The sequence below is a fragment of the Dendrobates tinctorius genome, unplaced genomic scaffold (assembly GCF_039654945.1).
Source record: "Dendrobates tinctorius isolate UK_male_01 unplaced genomic scaffold, ASM3965494v1 ptg000059l, whole genome shotgun sequence".
NCBI classification, from domain to species: Eukaryota; Metazoa; Chordata; class Amphibia; order Anura; family Dendrobatidae; genus Dendrobates; species Dendrobates tinctorius.
Genome location: NW_027361727.1, coordinates 19,867,475 through 19,885,850, shown reverse-complemented (window position 1 = coordinate 19,885,850; position 18,376 = coordinate 19,867,475). Strand labels below are relative to the sequence as shown.

General features: G+C 43.1%; 1 protein-coding gene across 1 annotated transcript in view; it reads right to left on the bottom strand.

The window, feature by feature from the left end:
* LOC141092401 (receptor-type tyrosine-protein phosphatase beta-like) overlaps nucleotides 1-18,376 on the bottom strand; it is a 239,049-nt gene that overhangs the window by 12,997 nt on the left and 207,676 nt on the right. The window contains exons 33-37 of the mRNA XM_073578524.1: nucleotides 14,742-14,826; nucleotides 10,401-10,445; nucleotides 9,892-9,982; nucleotides 9,194-9,284; nucleotides 7,243-7,316 (exon numbers count right to left, since the gene is read on the bottom strand). Of these exons, the coding sequence (XP_073434625.1) occupies nucleotides 7,243-7,316; nucleotides 9,194-9,284; nucleotides 9,892-9,982; nucleotides 10,401-10,445; nucleotides 14,742-14,826 (386 nt within the window). The remainder of the gene's footprint in view (nucleotides 1-7,242; nucleotides 7,317-9,193; nucleotides 9,285-9,891; nucleotides 9,983-10,400; nucleotides 10,446-14,741; nucleotides 14,827-18,376) is intronic.

Sequence of the window (18,376 nt, the reverse complement as noted above, 5' to 3'; positions counted from 1 at the left end):
TGAATATCCCATGGAGGTCTGGATTTGGAAGGATACTCAAAATCAAAGTGGAAAATCAAATTACAGGCTGATCCAACTTCAGTGGAAATGCCTCATGACAAGGAAAAGATGCTCAGTATTGTGTGTGGCCTCCACGTGCCTGTATGACCTCCCTACTGTACAATGACCGGGCTTGCTCCTGATGAGGCACCGGATGGTCTCTTGAGGGACCTCCTCCCAGACCTGGACTAAAGCATCCGCCAACTCCTGGACAGTCTGTAGTGCAACATGACGTTGATGGATGGAGCGAGACATGATGCCCCAGATATGCTCAATCGGATTCAGGACTGGGGAACGGGTGGGCAAGTCCTTAGCTTCAATGCCTTCATCTTGCAGGAACTGCTGACACACTCCAGCCGCATGAGGTCTGGCATTGTCCTGCATTCGGAGGAACCCAGGGCTGTTATGAACGGGTAGCCGAGGAGGAAATAAAAAACAACACAAGCTAAGTCTCAAAAAACCAAAGAGGTTGGTAACTATGCAGACTGCAGACCCCTGATCCTAACACCCAACTAGCAGCAGTCGTGGAGCATTCCTATGGTGGTCCTAGACGCCTCGTCACAACCGGAGAAACTAAATAAGCCTAAAGCAGGAAAAGGGGAAAACTAACTGCCCCAGAGCAGACCCCAAAGGAGAGACAGCCCCCCACATGTATTGACGGTGAAAAAAGAAGAAAACACAAACAAAGGCAGGAAAATAGGCTGAGCAAACGATGGGGCCAGATTAACTAGAAAGGACAGGAAAGGAAGACACTGTCTGCAGTCTGCCAAAAAACCCTACAAAATGTCCAACACAACTGATAGCAAAAATAACCCTGAAGTCACTAGACGTCTCCCACTATATCAGCACTCTGAAATATTCTGAGACAGAGCAAAAAGAGGCCAATCTAATAAGGGACAGAAAAAAAGGCAATTTGGCAAATAAGAGTGGAAATTCAGCACAGCCCAGCCGGGCTGGCTGACCACACAAAAAAACTGAAAAGACCAACAAGAGCAAGTGTGAACATTAGCAAAAAACAAACTTATCTTTAGAAGACTGGAACAGAGCTGAGTCCTAGACCTGAGAAACAGACTGAATCACCAGCAACAGGATAGGGCGTTGGCTGTCTTATATCCAGTCTGATCGTCCAGAGATCCAATCACTATCTTCCTCACCAGGTGGCAGATCACTACCACTCAAACCAACCTCACCACCTCCCGTCACCACCAGAGGGAGAACGGAAGGGGAACTCTCAACTGGTGGAGCAGAAAATGAGCTCATAACAGTACTCCCCCCCCTTGAGGAGGGGTCACCGAACCCTCATCCATGCCACCAGGCCGATCAGGATGGGCCCGATGAAAAGACCTGGAGTCTCAGTCTAACCAAATGAGAATCCAATATTTTCTCTACCTCATATTCCATATTGCCTTTAACCAAGACAGGGTCAGGAGGTGCCACCACAGGAACTACTGGCTCAACAAACCTCTTCAACAGTGATTTGTGAAATACGTTATGGATTTTGAACGTAACTGGAAGAGCCAATCGAAAAGAAACAGGATTAAGAATCTCCAAAATCCTATAAGGTCCAATAAATCTTGGCTTAAATTTTGGAGATGCAACCTTGATAGGAATATTCTTAGACGACAACCAAACCATATCACCCACTTTAAACCGGGGACCAATGGTCCTATGCTGGTTGGAAAAACGCTGGGCCTTTTCCTGAGAGTGAGACAATTTATCCACCACTTGGTCCCATATCTGCTGCATTCTCACAACCAGAGTGTCCACACCTGGGCAGGACGAAGATTCTACTTGCCCTGAAGAGAATCGAGGATAAAACCCAAAATTACAGAAAAAGGGTGACATCAAGGTGGCAGAACTAGCTCTATTGTTCAGCGCAAATTCGGCCAAGGGCAAAAATGAGACCCAATCATCTTGGTCAGCAGATATAAAACATCTTAAATAAGACTCCAAGGTCTGGTTTGTTCTCTCAGTCTGCCCATTGGTCTGGGGATGAAACGCGGAGAAGGATAACTGAATTCCCAGATTGGAACAAAAGGCTTTCCAAAATCTGGAAACAAACTGGACCCCTCTATCGGACACAATGTTCTCAGGAATCCCGTGTAACCGAACCACCTGTTGAAAAAACAAGGGTACCTACTCAGCGGAAGATGGCAACTTTGGGAGTGGTACAAGATGGACCATCTTCGAAAATCATAAATTACCCAGATAACAGTCATTCTCTGAGAGACCGGAAGATCAGAAATAAAATCCATTGAGATATGGGTCCATGGCCTCTTGGGCACCGGCAGGGGCATCAGCAACCCACTAGAACGAGAACAGGGTTTAGACCGAGAACAAGTCCCACAGGACTGTACAAAATTCCTGACATCACGAGATAAGGCAGGCCACCAAAACGACCGACACACCAAATCTCTGGTACCAAAAATACCTGGATGACCAGCCAATGCGGAGCAATGGACTTCAAACATCACTCTCTTTCTCCACTGGTCCGAAACATACAATCTTCCCATAGGGCAACACTCAGGTTTATCCTCCTGAAATTCCTCCAGGGCGCGTCTCAAATCGGGCAAAATGGCAGAAAGAACTACCCCCTCACCTAGGATAGTAGTAGGCTCGGTCACATTAAGAGAATCAGCAAAGAAACTCCTAGAAAGGGCGTCTGCCTTAACATTCTTAGTGCCCGGAAGAAAAGAGACCACAAAATTAAAACGCGTGAAAAACAAGGCCCATCTAGCCTGTCTAGGATACAAGCGTTTAGCCGACTCCAGATAAGTCAGATTCTTGTGATCGGTGAGGACCACAAATTGATGTCTAGCTCCCTCCAACCAATGTCTCCACTCCTCAAATGCTCATTTCATGGCCAACAATTCCCGATTCCCTACATCATAGTTGCGCTCAGATGGGGAGAACTTGCGAGAAAAGAAGGCACAGGGATTCATCTTAGTCACAGGGTCTTTTTGGGACAAAACAACTCCTGCACCAATCTCAGAAGCGTCTACCTCCACTTGAAATGCAAGTGAGACATCAGGTTGACGTAAAACTGGAGCTGAAGTAAACCTCCGCTTAAGCTTCTGAAATGCTGAGACAGCCTCAGGAGACCAATTCAGCACATCAGCTCCCTTCTTGGTCAGATCAAGTCAGTAGTTTGACAATACTAGAAAAATTACCTATAAATTTACGATAGAAATTAGCAAAACCCAAAAACTTCTGAAGAGCCTTCAAAGAAGTAGGCTGAACCCAATCATAAATGGCCTGTACCTTGGCCGGGTCCATTTCAATAGTCGATGGAGATAAGATAAATCCCAAAAATGAAATCCTCTGTACACCAAAGAGACATTTCGATTCCTTAACAAACCGGGAAATCTCCCTCAAAATCCGAAACAGTCCGGACGTGTTCCACATGGGAATCCCAATCATTAGAAAAGATCAAAATATCATCCAGATAGATGATCAAAAACTTATCCACGAAGTCTCGGAAAATATCATTCATAAAAGGACTGGAAGACAGAAGGGGCATTGGAGAGCCCAAAAGGCATCACCAGGTACTCAAAATGCCCCTCCAGAGTATTAAACGCCATCTTCCATTCATCCCCGTGCTTGATGCGAATAAGATTATACGCCCCCCTGAGGTCAAGCTTAGTAAACCAGCAGGCACTCTTAACTCTGGAGAATAAATCAGACATCAGAGGTAACGGGTACTGATATTTAACCGTCATCTTATTAAGGGAACGATAATCAATACACGGTCTTAATGAACCATCTTTCTTGGCCCCCCCAAAAAAAACAGCACCTTCTCCAACGACTCCTTAATATAGGATCGCATAGCATCATGTTCAGGTACAGATAAGTTAAAAAGCCGACTCTTGGGAAATTTACACCCAGACATCAACTCAATTGCAGAGTCATAACTCCTATGAGGGGGCAAAGATGCAGACTTACTCTCACTAAATACATCAGAGAATTCAGCCAGATAATCAGGAACATCATGAGACTGAGGAGAGGTGGAGAAAACAGGAGTGTCCCTAAGAACACACTGACAACCCCAACTCACCACAGACACAGATTTCCAATCCAAAACTGGGTTATAAGTTTGCAACCAGGGGAACCCAAGAACAATAGTGTCATGCAAATTATGCAGCACCAAAAATTTACAATTTTCCTGGTGGTCAGGGGCAACTCGCATTATCACCTGGGTCCAAAACTGAGGTTTATTCTCTGCCAACGGAGTGGCATCAATACCCCTCAAAGGAATAGGCATCTGCAGAGGAGTCATGGACAAACCACAACGTTTAGCAAAGTCCAAATCCATCAGATTCAGAGCTGCTCCTGAATCCACAAAAGCCTTAGTGGAAAATGTGGACAAGGAGCAGATTAGAGTAATTGCCAAAAGGAACTTAGGTTGTATACTGCCCACAGCAAATGTGTGTGCAAAACGTTTCTCTCGTTTAGGGCAGACAGAAATAGTATGAGGCGTCTCCACACAAAAAACACAGCTTATTACGCCTTCTAAACTCCCGACGTTGCACCCTAGACAAAACCCCATCACATTGCATAGGTTCGGACATTTGTTCAAAAGGTGGCAGCACCTCCCGTGTATTTTTACGTTCACGTAAACACCGATCAACTTGAATGGCTAATGCCATAGAGCCATCCAGACCAGAGGGAACAGGAAATCCCACCATAACATCTTTTACGGTCTCTGATAAACCTTTCCGAAAGAGGGCTGCCAATGCACTATCATTCGATGTAGTAAGGACCGCCCACTTTTGGAATTTTTGACAATATAACTCTGCAGGATCCTGACCCTGGTTTAATGCCAACAGGGTTCTCTCAGCTTGATCAACGGAATTAGGTTCATCATACAACAACCCCAAGGCCTGAAAAAATGCATCCACATTAGTCAGAATAGGATTTTCAGGTGTCAGAGAAAACGCCCAATCCTGGGGATCGCCGCGCAGCAAGGAGATGACAATTTTAAGGCAAGAAATAATTTACAATTATTCTTAAAATTCAAACATTTAGACCGATCCCCAGAAAACACATCAGTAGGGATTTTGGGTTCAACAGCATGTGACTGAGCGAGATAGGCGGAAATTCCCTGGACTTCAGCAGCGAGCTGCTCCACACGATCAGACAATTGCTTAATCTCCATTAAGGAAAAAAATCCTCCTATGGCTCCAGAGAAAAAGAGGAAAAAATGCATATAAAAAAAAAAATTCTGACACTTTTTTTTTTTCCCTGCTTTGAGTACCCTAGAATCTGCAGTATGGCTGGTGATTCTGTTATGAACGGGTAGCCAAGGAGGAAATAAAAAACACAACCTAAGTCTCAGAAAACCAAAGAGGTTGGTAACTATGCAGACTGCAGACCCCTGATCCTAACACGCAACTAGCAGCAGTCGTGGAGCGTTCCTATGGTGGTCCTAGACGCCTCGTCACAACCGGAGAAACTAAATAAGCCTAAAGCAGGAAAAGGGGAAAACTAACTGCCCCAGAGCAGACCCCAAAGGAGAGACAGCCCCCCACATGTATTGACGGTGAAAAAAGATGAAAACACAAACAAAGGCAGGAAAATAGGCTGAGCAAACGATGGGGCCAGACTAACTAGAAAGGACAGGAAAGGAAGACACTGTCTGCAGTCTGCCAAAAAACCCTACAAAATGTCCAACACAACTGATAGCAAAAATAACCCTGAAGTCACTAGACTTCTCCCACTATAATCAGCACTCTGAAATATTCTGAGACAGAGCAAAAAGAGGCCAATCTAATAAGGGACAGAAAAAAAGGCAATTTGGCAAATAACAGTGGAAATTCAGCACAGCTCAGCCAGGCTGGCTGACCACACAAAAAGCTGAACAAGAGCAAGTGTGAACATTAGCAAAAAACAAAGTTATCTTTAGAAGACTGGAGCAGAGCTGAGTCCTAGACCTGAGAAACAGACTGAATCACCAGCAACAGGATAGGGCGTCAGCTGTCTTATATCCAGTCTGATACTCCAGAGATCCAATCACTATCTTCCTCACCAGGTGGCAGATCACTACCACTCAAACCAACCTCACCACCTCCCGTCACCACCAGAGGGAGAACGGAAGGGGAACTCTCAACTGGTGGAGCAGAAAATGAGCTCATAACACAGGGCCAACCGCACCAGCATATGGTCTCACAAGGGGTCTGAGGATCTCATCTCGGTACATAATAGCAGTCAGACTACCTCTGGCGAGCACATGGAGGGCTGTGCGGCCCTCCAAAGAAATGCCACCCCACACCATTTCTAACCCACTGCCAAAACGGTCATGCTGAAGGATGTTGCAGGCAGCAGACAGCTCTCCACGGCGTGTCCAGTCTGTCACATGTGCTCAGTGTGAATCTGCTTTCACCTGTGAAGAGCACAGGGCGCCAGTGGAGAATTTGCCAATCCTGGTGTTCTGTGGCAAATGCCAAGCGTCTTGCATGGTGTTGGGCTGTGAGCACAACCCCCATCTGTGGACGTCGGGCCCTCAGGCCATCCTCATGGAGTCTGTTTCAAAACGTTTGTTGTGTCTGCACATTTGTGGCCGGCTGGAGGTCATTTTGCAGGGCTCTGGCAGTGCTCCTCCTGTTCCTTCTTGCACAAAGACGGAAGTAGCGATCCTGCTGCTGGGTTGTTGCCCTCCTACTGCCCCCTCCACATCTCCTGGTGTACTGGCCTGTCTCCTGGTAACGCCTTCAGCCTCTGGACACTACACTGACAGACAGCAAACCTTCTTGCCACAGCTCGCATTGATGTGCCTTCCTGGATGAGCTGCACTACCTGAGCCACTTGTGTGGGTTGTAGAGTCCGTCTCATGCTACCACGAGTGTGAAAGCACAACCAGCATTCAAAAGTGACCAAAACATCAGCCAGAAAGCATTGGTACTGAGATGTGGTCTGTGGTCCCCACCTGCAGAACCACTCCTTTATTGAGGGTGTCTTGATAATTGCCAATAATCTCTATCTGTTGTCTATTCCATTTGCACAACAGCATGTAAAATTGATTGTCAATCAGTGTTGCTTCCTAAGTGGATAGTTTGATTTCACAGAAGTTTGATTTACTTGGAGTCATATTCTGTTAAGTGTTCCCTTTATTTTTTTGAGCAGTGTATATACCGTATATACTCATATACACACAGACACACAAAACAGATTTCTTTGGAAAGTTGGATGGAAGCTTAAGATGCTTACAGGAATGTAATTTGCATTAATGTAATCTTCCGTTGGGTTTCCAAGACTTGATAATACAACACGAGAGACATCATCTAATGAAAAAAATAGAAGAGGATCATATTTACTAGCAGCAAATATGCTTGTTTATATTCATTGGTAACTTTTTTGCAAGGAATTGTTATGCATTTTTGGACACCAATAAAAAATACAATGTCTTAAAATTTACTTGGCTACCAAGCAAGCCCAGGAAGGGAAGGAATAGGTAATTATTTTTTAAGTATTTTACCACATAGGCCCTGATTGAATAATACTAGCGTTTCGTATGTCAGCCTTAATGAGGGGTGTGCAGGAATAAGATGCGTCAAAGTCATTAAGAGGTGCATGCCACTGAATAAATTCAGACATTCGTAATATTTCTGAAGGAAGACGCACACCACTATATGATGGCAGGCGCAGCTACGCCACGGCCAATCCCAGTTCCTCCCCAACTCTGCTCATGTTGGTGAAGCTGCCTGAAAACCAGGGCTGTGGAGTCGGAGTCGTGGAGTCGGAGTCGGAGCTCATTTTGGTGGAGTCGGAGTCGGTATAAAATGGACCGACTCCGACTCCTAAAATATATAATAAATTGGGTACAGTAATTCAATGCAGGATGTGCTGAATATTTTTTCATAGGCGTTTGGGAAAGTTATGAAATGTCCTATAAATGGCTGTTCTATTCCTGATCTAAGGCTACATTCACACACAGCGTTTTTCCTGTGTTTTTTGAAGATACGTTTTTCAGCTGCAAAAGCAGATCAGCTTTTTAAAAAACTGCATCACCTGAAAGGTTTTTGAGCTCATAGATAATGTTTTCAATAGCAAAAGCAGATTAGAAATTTGCTCTATCTATCCATATCTGTCTATCCATATCGTATCTGTACCAAAAAGAATGAAAACCGGGTAGTACACCAATATATATTCTGTTCTATCTAAATATCTTGATTATTGGATCATAAAAATGATTAAATGTCTGAGGTTCACATTGTACTACAATAAATTTTTCACTTAAATATAAGCAATCTGTGTGGGAGTTGGAGTCGTGGAGTCGGAGTCGGAGTTGGAGTCGGAGTCGGTGTAAGGGAAATTGAGGAGTCGGAGTCGGAGTTGGAGTCGCAGGTTTGGCTTACCGACTCCACAGCCCTGCTGAAAACACCAAAAGTTTCAAAATTTTTATGTAACTCCACAATTACTCTGCAGTGCTTTATGTCAGTTTCTGACGTAAACAGTTTGATGAATCTGGACCAAAATACCCATTTTTAATACTGAGCATCATGACCTGAATAATGCTCTGCGTGGGTTATTCAGATTTGTATGATTTTGCAATTTTTTTTTTTTTTTTGTGGTTGTGCAGCAAAAACCAAATCTATATGTAGATTTGCTTCAGACTTCTTCCAGTGTTATGCAAAACGTACAGTCCACAGTGAAAACCCATAAGCTTTACAGACACGTCAGTAGTATTGATCAGTATTATTGATCAGCATTTCTAATCTAAATGTAAAATAAGTACTGCATGCCAATTTCTGCATTGAAATCTTTACGCAAAGGTGTGGAAATCCGCACCATATCCACTACATCTTAACATCCTTTTAGTTTAGAGAGTTTTTAAAAATCTAATCAAATGCTGCAGAAATAACCCTATATAAATATTAGGAAACAATTTTTAACTGCAGAAATTAGTACAGAAAATCTGCCTAGTGCCAAAATTTGCTTACTACGTCCAGAGTCTACTTCGTCCGAGTGTCTGCCTTCAGTAGGAGTAGACGCTCGAAAATTATGCACGTCAGAGCGCATGCTGGCACCATTATAGTCCATGGCCCCGTCGAAGCATACGTCCGAATCCTGTTTTGAGGGGGGTTCGGATGTAAACCCCGACGAGGCCACCGAACGCGTCCCTGAAACGCAGTGTGAAAGCACCCTTGCACATACTTACATGGCAACACATTGGTGTATCTGTTCTTCTCTCTATTCTCTACTTCTTCAGAAAATAATTTTGTTTGCTTGGTGCCAACAGATGATAATTTCTAAATGAAAAATAAAGAAAAAACAAAGTGTCAACAAGTATAATAATCTGCTGCTAATCCTAGAAATAGTGAAGTCATAACTCTAACAAAATCCTGAAAATATAACACTTGTGATGACTGATCATAGAACTGTATCTAATATTGCATATTTTCTATTCTATTAGAAAAATATTTTTGTAAGGAAAACATGACTGTTTTCTTAACAACCCCCTATATAATGCACACTCGGTGCCCCCTATGACCAAATAAGAGAACTGTAGTTTGTGCTGTTGGCAGTGATCATAGTCTTCAGGTAATCCCATTTTCAGCGGAGCCGGGAGAAATTGGCATAAAAGCAGCAAGTGTCACAAAATTTAGGCGCAACTCAAAGTTGCACCAAAATTTTGTGACTTTTCAGAGCTTTTACGCCACTTTTTGGGCGTAAAAGCTTAGATCAACTGTAGCTAATGTTTTATTCAGCCCTGTAGCCACTATCATTACGGGGCCATATTAATATACTAAAACTGGCGAAAGAGCCTCTTGTATGCAATTACAAAATCAACCGATAGGAGGCACAGTTTGAAAAAAAAAAAAAAAAAAAAAAAAAAAAACAACAACAACAACTCACCTCATACTCTTCACTAAATCCCAGATTACAGTCGGCTTTCTGCCTGTCAAAATGACTGATAAAACTATTAGTACTCATGGTCTGTGATCTCCTGTGAAAAGAATAAACGATTCATCAGAATCATGAGAAATTTAATTATTTTAAATTTAAACACGGTACTTTTCTAATTTTAATGGTGAAAAAGTAAAAAAGGAATCTTTATGGCACTATAAATTTCTTTATAATAATACACACAAATATATTGCACTTTAAAAGTTTTTTAAATATTCTCATACTCTTTACACTTTGCTTTGCTCTATAAACAGGTATATTGGATCGAGTTCACTTTTCATTTCTATTCAGCTTTTGGAACAAATACATAGAAACATTTGACATACTTATATACATGTATAATTAGTGTAATTTTATATATTTGATTTAATTAATAGATATTTCTCCAGTGCAAAGCTTTTGACTCCAATATTATATATTGCAAGACATAAAAAAAAAAAAATGACTTAATAACTTACTTAATTGACGGAAGTTGGACACGGGGGTTCTTCGTCTCTCTTTTCCTGTAACAAATAAGAACATTTATGTACATGTGTACAGGCCAGAAATGATCTAACCGCATAGATTATAGGGAAAAGGGAGTAAACAGCTGTGACTTGTGTCTAGGTAACTGAGCTCAGCTGTGGATTAGTCAGAGCCATTCCCCCTGAGGCACAGTGGGACTGTGGGGTGTTGTATCCAGAGCCCTGTGGGACTTGCACTTGCCAGTACCAGGCTAACCAATGCAGTTGCCATAAGTCGATGTGCCAACATACCCCACCCTGGATAAATGTGTAGTGTAAGAAAAATGCTCAGTTGCCTCTAGGTTTTACATCTGAAACCAGCCCGGCTATAACCAGAGAACTTTTATTGGAAGTTTTACTTTGCATAGTGAAGAGCAGGACCCCCAAACAGCAATAGTAGAATCGGGGCAGGGAAGGATAATGACTGGGCTCCAAAGTTGGAAATTATGTTTGCACCTCAGCAAAAAGAAGAGATCCCAATATAGAAAAAAACGGATGGCACTCACCGGTAAAAATCACTCTTTATTCCAAACCTTTAAAACATCGGCGTTGGGTGACCCGTAGAAGCGCTACCGCAACGTGAAACGGCCGTCGTCTCTTCAACTCCTGCTCCCATTCTCCCGACACCAATGTTTTAAAGTTTGGAATAAAGAGCGATTTTTACTGGTGAGTGCCATCCATTCGTTTTCTTCTATATTGGCATCTATTGTGGCTGATCGTCTTGGAGAGGCACCCTGGCTTACGGAGCATTCACTGCTGAATGTATGCTTGCAGCTTGCCTACGCAACACCTGTGCATTGAGTGGGTTCCCTCGCTGTGCGGCTTTACATTTTCTTGGAGTATTTTGTAAAAAGAAAAGATCCCTAAAGCCACTTTTGACTGAGTCAGGCAGTGCTGTTAGCAATGAAAGGCAATATACTGCTGCCATCTGCTGCTCTCAGCGACGTATGCAAGAAATACTCATCAGTAACAGTGACACCGCATGACTGCACCCATGACTGTAAAGATTTATACACACGATATACATTATATGCATGTACTAAAACAATCAGAAAAAATGAATGTGAATAAAAATAAGAACATAGATAACAATGATTCGCTATTTGCCATTTAAACAATCTCGTTCAGAGAAAGGAAACCTATGACTGTAAGGCTAGTTTCACATTAGCGCTTTTGAGCGCAGAGACGGCCTGCGCACGGCCGCCGCTAAGCCCCTCCCCTGCCACGCCTCCGCCGGTAGCTCCACCTACCGGCACATGACGCTGCATGCGTCCTGCGTCCCCTCTCTTTATCACTGGGGGCGCAGGCCGTGCGCAGTATGCGTTTGGCGGCGCATGCGCCTTTTTGACAGTGCGCCGAGCGCAACCAAACTGCAGCAGGTTGCGTTTGGCGCATGTCGGCGCACCGTCAAAAGGACGCATGCGCCGCCATACGCATACTGCGCATGGCCTGCGCCCCCAGTGATAAAGATAGGGGACGCATGCAGTGTCATGCGCCGGTAGGCGGAGCTACCGGCGGAGGCGCGGCAGGGGGTGGGGCTTAGCGGCGGCCGTGCGCAGGCCGTCGCTGCGCTCAAAAGCGCTAATGTGAAACTAGCCTAAAATGGTCCAACGTTCCTCGTATCAGTCATTGTAAAGTTGTGTTCGCACATGTAAATATGCTGCATTTTTTCTGCAAAAAAAGAAGTAGCAATCTGACTCGCACCTTTAATATTATACATTTCCTGTGTTTTTATATACTACTTCTTTTGTTGCATTTTTGGTACAGAACTGAGAAACAACTGTTTTAAATGTAGTTTTTTTTGTGAATAAATGATGGAATTCGGCAATTAAAGGGAACCTGACAGCTGGTACATGCTGCCTGATCCATGGACAGCATATATCAGTCGCTGGTAATATGATTTCAGCCATGTACGTTTGACCCTAAAGCACTGGGCCATTTCAGAAAAAAATATATACTTTAAAAGTCAATTGTGGTAAAATTTGTTTGATATGACTTGTATTTATTTGTGGAAATATCAGAAATTTGGTGAAAATTTGAAGAATTTAGCAATTTTCAAATTTGTTATTTTTTATGCCCATAAATCCAGAGAGTTATGTCACACAAAATAGTTAATAAATAAAATTTCCCACATGTCTACTTTACATCAGCACAATTTTTTAAACCTAATATTTTTTTGTTAGGAAGTTATAAGGGTTAAAAGTTGATCAGCGATTTGTAATTTTTCCAATAAAATTTATAAAATTATTTTTTTATTGATCACATCATATTTGAAGTCATTTTAAGGGGCCTATATGACAGAAAATACTCAAAAGTGACACCATTCTAAAAACTGCATCACTTAAGGTGTGGAAATCCACCACAAGTGACCCCATTTTGGAAACTAGACCCGTGAAGCAATTTATCTAAATGTGTGGTGAGCACCCAGGTGCTTTACGGAAGTTTAAAACATTGAGCCATGGGAAAAAAAAAAATCAAATTTTCCCCGCAAAAACGTTCTTTTAGCCCCAAATTTATTTTTTTCAAGGGTAACAGGAAAAACGGACCCCAAAAATTGTTGTGCAACTTGTCCTGAGTGCACGGATACCTGATATGTGGTGGAAAACTACTTTTGAGGCACAGTGCAAAGCTCAGAAGGGAATGAGTGCCATATTGGAGTTCAGATTTTGCCGGATGGCTTGAGGCAGCCATGTTACATTGGTAGAGCTCCTGAGGTGCCAGAACAGCAGAACCCACCATAAGTGACTCCCATTTTACAAAGTACACCTCAATGAATTAATCAAGGAATGCAGTGACCATATTGACACCACAGGTGTGTCACAGAATGTTATACCATTGGGCAGTGAAGAAAAAATTAAATTTTTTCCATATTTTGGCCAACAGATTCGTGTGAGGGCTTGTTTTTTGAGGGCCGAGTTGACGTTTTTATTCGTACCACATTCAGGCACATTACATTTTTTAAATGCTTTTTATTCCGATTTTTGAAAGGCAGAATGAAAGAAACAGCAATTCAGGATTTTTTTTTTTTGGGGTGGGGTTTATGCCGTTCGGTTTGTGGTAAATTTGATAGCGCAGCTTTATTCTTCAGGTCCGTACGGTTTTTGAAGTACCACATTTATATTTTTTTTATGTTTTGGAGCTTTTACAGAATAAAAATTTTTATAGAAAAAAGATTTATTTTTGCATCGCTTTATTCTGAGAGCTATAACTTTTATATTTTTCCACTGACGGAGCTGTATGGCAGTTTGTTTTCTGTGGGAGAAGATGACTTTCAGATATCCAATCTTTATTTACATTCATCCTTTCGTGTTTTATTCCAGTTTTTGTTCGGCACTGATAATAAAGCATAGTTTTTGCCTCGTTTTGTGTTTAACAGTGTTCACTGAAGGGGTTAAATAGTGGGTCAATTTTATAGGGAGGGTCGTTCTGGAAGTGATACTAAATGTGTACTTTTTTTTGCTTATTTTTACTGTTACATAAACAAATGTATTTATTGGATTAACTTTTTTTTGTTCTTTATTTTGTGATTTTTTTTTAAATATAATTTTACATTTTTTTTTTTTTTTTTTTTAACTCTTTTACATTGTTCCAGGATGGGGCATCAACTTTATACTGACAGATCGCAATGGCATTTTCTTACAGAAACCTGTAGGGGAATTACAACACACCAATAGAAGCACAGTTTAACAGCACCTATTAAATTCACGGGGTTGTTCACACCAGTCTTGATGAGGGGGAGCGCTAAAGTTAGGTGATTCTTTGTCATGAAGAGGCGAATGCCTCTTCATGAATCAAGACCATCTGACGAGTGACGTCCACCTCTGTGTGCACCTCATAACAAATCCTACTCCAGTCACCTGCTGGAGAAAGATCTGTGCTGCTGCTCGTCATGAATTTGAAGAGCGGTGGTCGCCACGCCCATTTTGTCAGATATCGGCAAAAGCGGCACAAGAATGCCAAAAGTCATGTAATTTTAGAGCAGCCTCAAGTTACGACAAAAGTATGTGACTTTTCAATGTTTTTTTTTACGCCAGAATACTGGAGTAAAAGTCTTGATGTTTCGGGCCCACAGTGTTTGAGTTTTCATAAAATCGCATCAACTTTGCTTGTTAATTATTTTAAATGCAACAGAATTAGTGTGCAAAAAAAAAGAAAACTTGAACATGGCATTAATGTTCAATCTAAGAAAGCACAGGATCAACCAAAAAAAGTTAATTCACTTTTCAGGTGAAGTTGAATGTGTTGTACTGATCGCTACATAGTTCGCATTGGCTCATAAAATATTCTGACTCTTACCTTCTCATCTTCACGATAAAAAATACTATTACACCGATAACAATGGCGCCCAAAATACTGCCGACAACGGCTCCAACAATCATTCCTAAGAGTGAAAACAGAAAGCTCAGCCATTACAAATTACAGATGTGCCCTTCACCCAAAATGTCTCAGGGCACGTTACACAAACATTAATAAAAAAAGATATAAATTACATTTGAAGGATAGCCATCTATCACTCCACACTGATCTACCGTGTATGATATATACCATTACTATAGCGCTGACATCTTCTTAATGTGGAGGTCGAACATGTGAAGAAAAAAAATAGAATGGATGTTTTTAGAACAATATTCTGGGGCTTACAGACCCGCTGTAACCCTTGTGGATCCAGAAAGAAAAAAAAAAAACCTGAATGAATCCATTTTTATGGCTTTAATTACTAATTTAATTTACCAGGATCCGTCATTGTATATTGCTATATAACAAAAGCCTGCCATGGTCGTGAGATGAACAAAAGGGCGCAAGGCTGGTAAGAGAGACAAGAGATCTGGACTTGTATCCATCACACAACTAGGACTGATTTTTTTTTTCCCCTCTGGGTGTAAACTATAGAAGTTCCACTGAATGACACCAAGCAAAGATCGTGAAAATGGTGAAAAATTGATAAAGTACTGGTATATTAGAAAATTATGATGAGGGGCAACACGTTTCTTTGTTTGCCAGGGGGCGACTAGCTGCTGGGTTTTAGATCTGATCTATGTCACGCCGTGCTCACCTGGGGGCGGGACCTTGGTCCCGACGTCCTCTCTTTGAGCCGTGGTCGCTTCGGGGGTCCCGCTGGGTGCGCACGCGCACCTCTCGTACCTAGTTTCCTGTCTGCTCCATGTTATGTGTGCGCTTGCGCGCTCCTCTCAGTTCGGTCTCCAGGTCAGTCCTCTCTATGGTACTGGAGGACTTGACCTGGAAGCCCTAGCGATCATGTGCTATATCAGGCTACCTCTTCCTAGGGGAGGTGCCTGATTATTGTTGTGCTTCCTGGCTTGGTCTGCCGTGTCCCTGCCTGGCTGTGCGCTGTATTCGGGTCCTCTGCTTTGCAATCTATTGTGACTCTTGGCGCACGCTCTGAACCTGCACTCTGCCTTGTACTCGGTTGTGCCTCCTGGCACATGCTCTGACCCTGTACTCTGTCTCATACTCAGTTGTTCCTCCTGGCACACACTCTGATCCTGTGCTCTGTCTTACCCTCAGCTGTGCCTCCTGGCACATACTCTGATCCTGTGCTCTGTCTTACCCTCAGCTGTGCCTCCTGGCACATACTCTGATCCTGTGCTCTGTCTTACACTCAGTTGTGCCTCCTGGCACACACTCTAATCCAGTGCTCTGTCCTATGCTCAGTTGTGCCTCCTGGCACACACTCGGACCCTGTGCCTTGTCTTATACTCAGTTGTGCCTCCTGGCACACCTTCCAATCCTGTACTCTGTCTTATTCCCAGTTGTGCCCTCTAGCACACACCCTGCTCCTGTACTCTGCTACACCTCCTGGCACACCTGCTGCCTGACTCAGTGCTCTGACGTGCTCCTTTGCACGCATCCTGCTCTACTCACACCCGGACGTACGAAGTCACTGTATACCACGTGTTCCCGTGCCCACGCTTTATACCAGGGGTTCTCAAACTACAGCCCGCGGGCCACATGCGGCCCGCCAAGGACTTTTATCCGGCCCCCCGCCAGGCCGACATTGAACTCATGAACTGCACTGCAGTTCAATGCCGGCGGGCCCTGTAATCGCGGGCGGGACGAGGCGCCGAGGAAAGGCGTTACGCAGCCCTCCGTATGCAGCAGAGCACAGTGCACACAGACTGCGTGATTGTCATCACGCCGCCTGCGCGGCCTGATGACGTCACGCCGCCTGTGTGCCTGTGCAGGAAGAAGACTGAGATGAGCGGGCGCCTCTTCAGAGCAGCGGGGGACATAGGCGAGTATTTTTTTTTTTTTTTTTTAACGCCGGGTCCTATTGGGGTAATTTACCTGCCTAATGGGGACATGTGCTGCCTAATGGGGACACTTACCTGCCTATTGGGGACCTGTGCTGCCTAATGGGGACCTGTGCTGCCTAATGGGGACCTTTACCTGCCTATTGGGGACCTGTGCTGCCTAATGGGGACCTGTGCTGCCTAATGGGGACCTGTGCTGCCTAATGGGGACCTGTGCTGCCTATTGGGGACATTTACCTGCCTATTGGAGACGTATGCTGCCTATTGGGGACATTTACCTGCCTTTCAGGGACCAATGCTGCCTATTGGGGATTCTTGCATCACACCAGTCTGAGCCTGAGGTAAAAGTGTACCAATATGGGCACTGATCAGGCTGCATTGATGGGCACTGATCAGGCTGCGCTGATGGGCACTGATCAGGCTGCGCTGATGGGCACTGATCAGGCTGCGCTGATGGGCACTGATCAGGCTGCGCTGATGGGCACTGATCAGGCTGCGCTGATGGGCACTGATCAGGCTGCGCTGATGGGCACTGATCAGGCTGCGCTGATGGTCAGTGCAGTCTATGTCTCTGTGTGGGCAATTTTATTGCTGGTATATTGTTTTTGTAGCGCTGTATATATGTTGGTATCTTACTAATAACAATTTTTAATCCCTAGGAAACAATGATATCAAGAAAGAGAAAAAATTGACTCGAAGTGTAGGATATTCGAAGAACCAAAAAAATCGGTAAGTTTGATGATTTAACTTCATTTTTAATATTGTATTTGTTCCTATTTTTGTTTTATTACTTGTAAATAAGATATGTGCAGTGTGCACAGGAATTTATTCATATATTTTTTTTTAAACAATATTCCGGCCCTCCAATGGTCCAAGGGACCGTGATCTGGCCCCCTGTTTAAAAAGTTTGAGGACCCCTGCTTTATACGTTCCTGCAGACACACTCACTCACTCGTGTCTCCTGTGAGACGGCCGCCTGGTGCCAGCAGTCGTGATACCTCACCCCCTGGGGCTTGCCCCTGACACTCCCTGTATAGGGGGTGGTCTTCACTAGGTCAGCTCGCCCTGGGAGGGATGGTGCCACGACCCAGAGGGTCCACTCCAGGAGTCGTCACAATCGATAGTGCATGTTAAGAAGTTCCATTACCCCTATAACTTGCGCTAACATGTCCAGTTGAAAAACAAACTGCAAGGTAAAAATGTGCCAAAAGGCATTTTCCTAACCTTTATGGAGACGCAATCATTAAAATAAGAAAATAGCAAAAAAAAAATAAATAAAATAAAATAAGAAAAAAACCTCACCAAAATTGCCATAATGAAAAGGATGGGGATGAACACATTTAAAAAAAAAAAAAAAAAAAAAAAAAAAAAAAAAAAAAAATGTAAAAGCAATTTTAGTACTTTGTATAAAAAGAAAAAGAAAAACAATTTTATCAATTTCTCCTGCTTTAAAAAAGTGAAATATAAAAATTACATGCAAGTGAAGCTCCATGTGTTACAAAACAACCCTGCAAAATGAGTGATAAAGTATAGTATTCAAATCTGCATGTATTTAATAATATAATAATAATAGTAAAATGCATTTCGCCAAGAACAGGGCTAATAACTGGTCTTGAAATAGTTACACTGAGAGGGAGAGAAAATCAATGTAGCTTCATA